Source organism: Austrofundulus limnaeus, unplaced genomic scaffold (genome assembly GCF_001266775.1).
Source record: "Austrofundulus limnaeus strain Quisiro unplaced genomic scaffold, Austrofundulus_limnaeus-1.0 Scaffold731, whole genome shotgun sequence".
Lineage (NCBI taxonomy): Eukaryota > Metazoa > Chordata > Actinopteri > Cyprinodontiformes > Rivulidae > Austrofundulus > Austrofundulus limnaeus.
In genome coordinates this window covers 10,545-20,590 of record NW_013953133.1, presented here as the reverse complement: position 1 = coordinate 20,590, position 10,046 = coordinate 10,545, and the positions used below count along the sequence as shown (strand labels likewise).

At 38.1% G+C, this 10,046-nt stretch overlaps 1 protein-coding gene across 1 annotated transcript in view; it reads left to right on the top strand.

Annotated features, from left to right (window-relative positions):
* LOC106532211 (disco-interacting protein 2 homolog C-like) overlaps positions 1-10,046 on the top strand; it is a gene marked incomplete at its 3' end in the record, with an annotated part of 94,259 nt that overhangs the window by 74,204 nt on the left and 10,009 nt on the right. Inside the window, 13 exon segments of the mRNA XM_014028231.1 lie at positions 221-330; positions 1,345-1,447; positions 1,550-1,614; positions 1,692-1,785; positions 1,874-1,993; positions 2,393-2,507; positions 3,041-3,180; positions 3,503-3,639; positions 3,714-3,922; positions 4,015-4,129; positions 5,771-5,972; positions 7,479-7,588; positions 9,781-9,861. Coding sequence (XP_013883685.1) covers positions 221-330; positions 1,345-1,447; positions 1,550-1,614; positions 1,692-1,785; positions 1,874-1,993; positions 2,393-2,507; positions 3,041-3,180; positions 3,503-3,639; positions 3,714-3,922; positions 4,015-4,129; positions 5,771-5,972; positions 7,479-7,588; positions 9,781-9,861 — 1,601 coding nt within the window.

Sequence of the window (10,046 nt, the reverse complement as noted above, 5' to 3'; positions counted from 1 at the left end):
ATTAATTTCTGAAATTTATCTCAGAAATTCAGATTTTTTTCTTGCAAATTTAATACTTTTCGAGCTCAGATAATTTCCTTGTTTTTTTCTGGAAAGCTTCTTAAATTAATCTCAAAATTTCTGAGTTTTTTTTGGCGGAGATTTGCTCCTTTTTTTTCTATCTGCAAAGTGGCTGTAATTCACCGTCGTGTGAAATGCTGTTTTTGTGTTTTGTGCACAGGTTGGCCCAAGGTGCTATGGTTTGTCGCGGAGTCCAAATATCTGTCCAAACCTCCCCGAGACTGGTTCCCACAGATCAATGATGCCAACCAGGACACTGCCTACATCGAGGCAAGCACAACTTTTCCTTTTTGTCCAGTTTTGGCCGTCTGATCGATGCAGATTATCTAATCTGAGAGGATGTTTTATCTGCAGGTCAGAGCTGTTATCAGCAGGGATGATTGATTTCATTTAAAGTGACGTTTCTTTTTTTAGCAGCTGGACACAAAGTGATTGCATTTTAAATTGGAAAAGACAAAAACGATTAAAAAGGAGGGATGATTGAAAATAATAACCTCCTTTTTTAACAGAAGCAACATTTCTGACAGTTCAGACAAATAAAATTACCTCAGCTTTTCATGCTTTTCTTTTTTTTTATCCCAACTCAGAGGTTAGTGTGACCTGTCAGGTTTTATTTTGAAAGGGCTCTTATGGATTACTGTGACCTCACAGCACTCAGATATTTGATTATTTAATCTGAGGATATCTTTGTTTCTTTATGGTGAGGCAGTGACAGGTTGTTCAAAATGTCTTCATTAAATATTTAAATGTATTTATGATTAAAAAAACTAATTTGTCTGAAATAGAAATAGACAAATGAAATGATGTCAGACGTCCAGATAAAAAGCCAAATACATAAGTTTGTAGTTGGATTTTGTTTTTTTTTTACATTTTTCATGGATAAACTTCTTTTTAAGTGATTATTTCCTGGAAGATCAGAAATGAAAATTAATAAATAGAAACAAAGAGTCTAAAATACAAGTAAAAAGACGAATATATAGAATAAAATTTAAAAAATAGATAAAAGAAAACTTTAAAGATTTTAATGAAAAAAATTTGTAAGCAAAAAAAAAATATATATATATATAGCTCTTATTGATTGAACTTTTAAATCTGAACTGTTTTTTTATGTTAATTAGGATTTAATAAACATAAAAATATTAATATTTTGAGCATAGGCAGTTAGTCTTATTTTTTTTACACCTTTTCAACATTTTAGAGCTGATTTTATAGCTTTGAGTTTGTAAATTTTGATATATTTTTTCTAAACTAAATTTAATCTTTGATCCTGCTGGTGGTCTTCAGTACAAGACGTGTAAAGATGGCGGCGTGCTGGGCGTGACGGTGACGAGGGTGGCGATGCTCACACACTGCCAGACCCTCACGCAGTCCTGCTCGTACACAGAAGGTAAAACCTGTTCAACGGGTACGGGTGCTGGTCTGAGGTCCACAACCGGACCTTATCTGGACCAGTCGAAAGCCTGACTGAAGCGTGTGTTTGTGTTTGCAGCTGAGACCGTGGTGAATGTTTTGGACTTCAAGAAGGACGTGGGGCTGTGGCACGCCGTCCTGACTGTAAGACCTGCCTAYCTTAGAGTAATTAATAAAAAAATAAACGATCTGTAAGCACTTCTCCCCGTTCTGCTCGTCAGAGTGTGATGAACATGATGCATGTCGTCAGTATTCCCTACGCCCTGATGAAGGTGAACCCTCTGTCCTGGATCCAGAAGGTCTGCCAGTTCAAAGGTAACCAAATCAGAAAAGTGCTGAAAAAGGAGAGAATTTGTTTTAGTTTTAGTTTTAAAAATGAACCGTTTGAATGTTTCATCTGCAGCGAGGGTGGCCTGTGTGAAGTCCCGGGACATGCACTGGGCTCTGGTGGCTCATCGGGACCAGAGAGACGTGAACCTGAGCTCCCTGCGCATGCTGGTGGTGGCCGACGGGTCGAACCCATGTAGGGGAACCTTTCCTGGGTTATAGCTTGATCCTTGCTTTTCTTATTCAGATATTTCATGTAGAAATCTCTCTTACACAGAGAAAGAAAAGTTTTCTGTAGTAGTTTAGCTGCAGAAACACTCCAGAGGTTTTCATTAGAACGATGACTCTTCTCTGAGAGTTAACTTTACATTGAAGTAATTCATTACAAGCCAACTTTTACAGACTCCAGCTAATAAAAAGCCTGACTTAAATGAGCTGCACTTGTTCTTTGTTTTTTTGCAGTCAGCTCGTTAAAAACGTCCTAACCGCTAATTAAATATGGAAAGTTAAGATTGCATGGTGGTCCCACTGCACAGTTTTCTGTCACAGGATGACTTGTTTTCAAAGTAAAACTGTAAGTTTTTCTGTCTCTTAGGGTCGATCTCGTCCTGCGACGCCTTCCTCAACGTCTTCCAGACGAAAGGTTTGAAGCCGGAGGTGATCTGTCCGTGTGCCAGCTCCACCGAGGCTCTGACCGTCGCCATCCGGAGGTACACTGCCTCCAATCAATCAGGGATAAACAGCTGTAACCTCTTTTATTTTCGCTGTTAAATATTGTTAGGACCTATTCAGACACTTATTTATATTTTATTCAAAATGCTCTATATTCTTACCTGCCTTCATCGTCTCGCTGTTTGCACCGTTTAAAGTTTTGTGGTTTGAACACTAAACTTCCTCCTCCTTCATCCTTTCAGTTTTTACCACTTCAACAGCTGAGCTCCACATGATGTCGTCTGTAATTTCTGTTAAAGTTAAGATAAAGGAGAACTTTGCTCATTTTAGAGCTTCAGAACTCCACGACACGTGTTTGTATTTTTGTTTTATTGGAATGCAGCAGGTTCAAACTCCTTAGGCTGAACTCGGGCCTTCAGCTGCCTTCAGACCTCACTTTAAAAAAAAAGAGCTCTACTATTAAATAAAAGTTGATAAATTCATTTTATTTGAAGTTTATCTAGAAGGTTTTGCAGCCGGTCCACTGTCTGCTCCTTCATGTGTGATGGACGTGTCCCCCTCCGTCCTGCAGGCCGACGGAGGAGGGCAGCACCCCTCCGAACCGCGGCGTGTTGTCCATGCAGGGTCTGAGCCACGGTGTGATCCGGGTGGACTCTGAGGAGAAGCTGTCGGTCCTCACGCTGCAGGACGTTGGTTCTGTCATGCCTGGAGGTAAAACAAACACAAACAGTTTCATCCTGACTCACTAGTTTCTCTTCTGGATTAGTTTTTTTTAACACCAGATTGTCTTTTTTCCAACCATTTAACTTAGAAAACCAACAAAAGTTACATTTTATGAAGTAAAATTGTTTTATTTTATCGTTTTTGACCTATCTTTACTATTTCTGTTTCTGTTGGTTGGTATTTATTAATATTTTTAACACCAGAATWATTTTTTGTTAGTATTTAGTCAATTGTTTTACTGTCAAACTATATTTTTGTCTCAGGAAAGATCAGTTCTGCACGTCTCAACCTTCAGGTTTTCTTCCTGCAGGTATGATGTGTGTAGTAAAACTCGAAGGCGTCCCTCAGCTCTGTAAAACTGATGAGATTGGAGAGTTGTGTGTTTGCACTGTTGCTACTGGATCCTCTTATTATGGGCTGGCAGGAATGACCAAAAACACTTTTGAGGTAAAATCCTTTTTATTTCTTATTTTCTTCCTGTTTTTGTTGATCTTTCTCTCAAACACGTTCGTATCTAAAAGGTCTTCCCCGTGTCCAACAACGGGACTCCCGTCAGCGAGTTCCCCTTCACCAGGACCGGCCTGCTGGGGTTCATCGGACCCGCGGGTCTGATCTTCGTCGCGGGGAAGATGGACGGTCTGATGGTGGTGGGGGGGCGCCGTCACAACGCGGACGACATRGTTGCCACAGCGCTGGCTGTGGAGCCCATGAAGTTTGTCTACAGAGGCAGGTACGTGTTTGCCGTCGACCCGAGGAACCTGAACAACACGAGGAAGGATCCACAGCGCAGTCATGGTGCTCGAAACACTCTGTTTTCTGCAGGATAGCCGTGTTTTCCATCACGGTGCTGCACGATGAGAGGATCGTGGTCGTGGCTGAGCAGAGACCAGACTCCACTGAGGAGGACAGCTTCCAGTGGATGAGCAGAGTCCTGCAGGTAAATTTTATTCAGTTTAGTCTTTTCACAAAGAGCTTTCTGAAAAGTTAAAGGGACATATCTGCAGGATCTATTTTTTTAGCTGTTACATACATTTTGTTGTGTCTGGGTCAGTGTGCTTTTTGGTCATTCGATTTTACTTTTAAAAACAATGAAAAACAAAAAAACAGATGTTTTTTTGTTTTTGTTTTTCATTTTCAAAACAGATACTGAAAAATCAAAAAACGGATTGTTTTATTTTTTTGTTTTGTTTCGTTTTTCATTTAAAAAAAACTAATTGCAAAAACGAAAAACGGATGGTTTTCATTTTTTTTTTTAATTTTCTATCCCAAAAACAGAAAACAGACCAGTCTTTTCATTTTTTGCCGAACCAGAAGTTTACCATGGTTATCATGGCAACTCAGCCGTTCTGCTCATTTAAATTTTTTGCTTGCTCTCGTCACTTTTAACAGATTTCAACATTATTAGGTTGGCTTTACAACCAAATTCTGAAGAAATTGTGTTTATGGCGAGAAATGGATAGTCTTCTACGGTAATCTCTGCGGCTATTTCACATCGTTATGGAGAGGAAAGGGGCGTTCTCCGCGAGGAGCATCAGTAGATTTTGTTCAGAAAACGCTGATGCACATCTAGTTTTAAATTGAAAAATTCGACTAAGTTTGTCTGCAGTCATGTCTTCTCTCTGACACAAGATTTGCTGTTACATTAAACAACAAACAGCTCCACTCTACTTCACACAAAGTGGATGGGAAAGCTTCTTTGAAAAAAAAAAAAGTAGTTCCAGTATGGCAAAAACAAAAAGACAGTCCGTTTTCCCGTTTTTGGAGTCTAAAATTAAAAAAAAGAAAAACCATCCATTTTTCATTTTACCAAAAGTTTTTAAAACGAAAAACGAATAACAATACAGTTTTTGTTTTTCATTGTTTTTCAAAGAAAAATCGAATGACTAAAAAGTACACTGACTGTGTCTCTAGGATGGGTGCTGTGTAGACATCTTTATATTCTGTTTYAGTCATATTTATCAACCTGTTCAGTTTTTTCTATTTTCTACGTTTTCTTAACTYTTACATCAAATTATGTGACAGAACTTCTAAAAAAAAGGTCTGGAGAAATTATAATTTGCTTTTCTATGTAGAAAAAACATAAAACCTTTTGTACAGCTAACAGAAAAACACAAAACCAGACTGAGAATCCAGCAGAATTCATGTTGACAACCAAAGTTTTTGCGACTGATGAGGCAAAACTGGAGCTTTTGGCTCAAGTATCTGTCTGTATTTTATCTACAGCTAAATCAAACACTAGACATTTTGTTATACCACATTACTCATATATACGTGCTCCTATGCTACGCTTCCATATGTTGCCTGGGCAGATGAAATCTGGGCCGATGTGGAGACTGTGGCGAAGCCATAAAAGCTGTCTGGAGTTTTAACGGCTGCAGTAAAAGCATTTCACTTTATTCCTTTACCATCACAGATACCGCCTGCTTGTTTTTTCCATTTCACTCTCTGGTTYCAGACAGTCAGCAGGTTTGGGATCTTAATGTTACTGTAAATGTTCTGACTGAAACAAATCCAGTAATGACGCAACAGTGCTTAAATCCTTTGARCACATTTCTCCATATTCAAAACCCTTTTCCAGGCGATAGACAGTATCCACCAGGTGGGGGTGTACTGCCTGGCTCTGGTGCCCTCCAACACTCTGCCAAAAACTCCCCTGGGTGGCATCCACCTCTCCGAGACCAAGCAGTTGTTTCTGGAGGGGGCGCTGCACCCCTGCAATGTACTCATGTGTCCACACACCTGTGTCACCAACCTGCCCAAACCCCGGCAGAAACAACCAGGTACGGCAGAAACAACCAGGTACTGCAGAAACAACCAGGTACGGCAGAAGCATGAATCTGCAAAAGGAAGTTATTGTTTTTCTGGTCACAATAAAAAGTTTTTAAATTGTCAGAAATTATTGCAATAAACAATAATATTGTTCGGAGACAAAGTTTACAGAGGTTTACAAAATTTATGTAAGTGGAGTTTGTGAAAACAAGACACAACAACAGCTGCTTTAGCTGTAACATCARTACACACCTCTTCAATCCAACACAAGTTATTCTGTACGTGTCTTCCTCTGGCTTCATAAAATAATGGAAGTCACCAGCACCCTGGTTACAAAATTTATGGAACTTGGTGAAATTTATGGATGTTGACAAAATTTTGGGAAATTGACAAATTGTATGGAAGTTTATGAAATACATTAAAGTTGACAAAATTTTGGGAAATTGACAAAAATCTATGGAAGTTTATGAAATATATTAAAGTTGAAAAATTTGTGGAAGTTGACTAAATTTATAAAAATTGACAAAATTTATGGAAGTCGATGAAATTTATYGAAATTGACAAAATTTTGGGAAGTTGACAAAATCTATGGAAGTTGATGATATTTATAAAAATTGACGACATTTATGGAAGTTCACAAAATTTTGGGAAGTTGACAAATTGTATGGAYGTTGATGAAATGTACTAAAGTTGACAAAATTTGTGGAAGTTGACAAAATTTATTAAAGTTGACAAATTTTATGGAAGTTGATGAAATTTTAAAAAGTTGAAGAAATTTATGGAAATTGACAYAATTTTGGGAAGTTGACAAAATCTATGGAAGTTGATGATATTTATAAAAATTGACGACATTTATGGAAGTTCACAAAATTTTGGGAAGTTGACAAATTGTATGGAYGTTGATGAAATGTACTAAAGTTGACAAAATTTGTGGAAGTTGACAAAATTTATTAAAGTTGACAAATTTTATGGAAGTTGATGAAATTTTAAAAAGTTGAAGAAATTTATGGAAGTTGACAAAATTTATGACAGTTGATGAAATTTATGGAAGTTGATGCCATGAGTCTGGAAAATACCTGAGTTCACTCCTCCCTACACTGAGGAGACCTCAGTGCCGACACAAAGATTCGGCGCAGTCCGCTGGCTTCTTTAGATTTATTGTTTGTTTGTTTTTTGTGTACAGTACCCTGAGACAACAGTTGTTGTAATTTGATACTATATAAATAAATTGAATTGAAATGAAAAAAGAGGGAGACACAAAGAAAACAAACAAGTGGGAAAATGAAAATAGACAGCATTTGAATTTATTATGTGATTAATTGATGTATTTCTTATTGCGACAGGCCTAGTTATTGTACTATAAAAACTCAATAATTAAAGTATTAGTACTCTTTATTACCCAGCCTGACCAACAGAGGGGTCATGAAGCCTGATGGCAGAACAACAGAAGATGTTTGAGTCTCAGTGTCAGTAGCTCCTGGAGACAGACCTCATCCTCGTTTCCTCTCTTCCTCCAGAGATCGGTCCCGCCTCTGTGATGGTCGGGAACCTGGTTTCAGGGAAGAGGATCGCTCAGGCCAGCGGCAGGGATCTGGGTCAGATCGAAGACAATGACCAGGCAAGGAAGGTGTGTGTGTGAGGGCGGTCTGCTGGTTTTCATCACACACACTTTTACATCATCTTTAACTCCATTTAGTTTTTATTTTGATCACTTTTACAGTTTGCATCCAGTTGATGATGTTGTTTATATTTCATGTTTGTTTATTGCATTTACTGGGTTAAAGGAAAAATTTAAATGTTCATTATTTTACTAATTTATTCTTCATTTCTGCTGCTTCATTCAGAAACTCTTTGTCCTTCCCACTGATCCATCGTTTCTTTCTCCACCTCCATCCTGTGCAAACCAGGCCCTCTGTGTGGATGAGCTTCTCTTTTTTAATGTGAATTTGTTTTCTTTAAACGTTGCGATTCCTTCATTAAGAACATTGATTTTTAAGTTTCAGTGAGGACTGAGTGCTCCTGCTGAGGTCAGAGCTTCACTGCTTTTCTAATGAGCTCAGAGAAAATGATTTTCCTTTAGCGTTTGGCTGAAGTTGAAGGAAAAAACTAAACATATGTTGAATAGAGATGTCAAAATTTAACTTTACTTTTTTGAGCCATCTGAAGCTGGAAAATATATAAAAACAGCTTATTTAATCAAGACTTTGTCATTTTTTGTCCTGACAGAATTAGAAAACTCCTCACTCACAGCGAGGCATTGATCTGAAGTTTTTACATTAATTCCAGGGAAAATCAAGCGTTTAGTCTCAACAGTTAAATTGTATCTTGAGAAACTCCCTTTTTTTAGTTTTCAGTTATAAAAAAAAGTTAAAGATGTGTTTGAACTGGTCCGTTTAAACATTAGAAACGTGTTTTCACCCGTCAGGCTCCAGGTTTCATCATAATCATCATCAAATATGATGACTTTAGGTTTTACTGAAGTACCAAAGAAATCCAACAGAACTCCGATAAAACTCTGGATTTTTATCTTCAGCCTGGAATTTAAAGGGAACACGACCTTCCTGCAGACACACACAGGAGGTCTTTGTGTTTGTGTTTAACATTCTCGTCCTCCGTCACAGAGATAACACAAACGTCATCTGCAGGCAGCTCTTAGCTGTGGCTCTTAAATCTAACATAAAAAAAAAACACTTTAAACTCTTTAAATCTGGTTCTCCTGGTGGGTGTAAGGGTAAAGTAGCAATGTAGCTAAATGCTATGTGAAAGCTAAAAGACTAGCTTGAAGCTTAAAGTAGTCAAAGGCCAGCTAAGAGCTAAAATGATCAAAATGTCAGCTAAAAGCTGCGAAAAGTTTGCCAAAGGTGGCACAGGCTAACTAAAAGCTAAAAACAAAATGATAGCAGCAGAAGGCTTAATATATGTCAAATGTTGCTAAATGTTATGTGAAAGCTAAAAGGCTAGAAGGCTAGCTAAAAGCAAAGAATAGTCAAAGGCTAGTTAAGAGCTAAAATCATCAAAATGTCAGCTGAAAGCTGCAAAAAGTTTACTAAAGGTGGCACAGACTAAGTAAAAGCTAAAAACAAAATGATAGTAGCAGAAGGCTTAATAAATGCCAAATGCAGCTAAATGCTATGTGAAAGCTAAAAGGCTAGCTGGAAGCTTAATGTAGTCAAAGGCCAGCTAAGAGCTAAAATGATCAAAATGTCAGCTAAAAGCTGCAAAATATTTGCTAAAGGTGGCACAGGCTAACTAAAAGCTAAAAACAAAATGATAGTAGCAGAAGGCTTAATAAATGCCAAATGCAGCTAAATGCTATGTGAAAGCTAAAAGACTAGCTGGAAGCTTAATGTAGTTAAAGGCCAGCTAAGAGCTAAAATGATCAAAATATCAGCTAAAAGCAGCAAATGTTTGCTAAAGATGGTAAAGGCTAACTAAAAGGTAAAAACAGAATGACAGATGAAAGTAGCCGAAGGTGAGCTAAAAGCTAAAAGTAGCTAAATCGGAGCCAACTCTGAAACATTTTTGGAGGATTTGAAGACATCTTTGTGTTTTGCCGTGGAGGAAATACAGTATTGTAACAGAAGTTAAATATTCTGAAAAGTCGTAGCAGGCAGCTCATAAAACAGCTGAACCTTTTGACATAGTGAAGGACTAAAAAAAACTAGTTTGCTGACTCAGCATTTACACTAGTGGCACTTCTCAGCTTCTGTTGACATTAATGRTGTTTCCTGCAGATCTGTGTTCAGATCCTGATCTGAGTGGAGAGATTTTCCTCTCTCTGGTTTTTAATCCTCGTTTTCACCGTTTGTGTTTGTTTAGTTCCTCTTCCTGTCCGAGGTGCTGCAGTGGAGAGCTCAGAGTACTCCTGACCACGTCCTGTACACACTGCTCAACTCCAGGGTAAAACCTACACACACACACACACACACACACACACACACAGAGATATTGATTTATTGTGTTTGCTCAACTTCAGATGTAGCTAAAAGCTCTTGAAATATACAAAACTTCAAAGAACGTGCAACAAATTGATGTCTTATTGGCGTGTGTGTGTGTGTGTGTGTGTGTGTGTGTGTGTGTGTGTG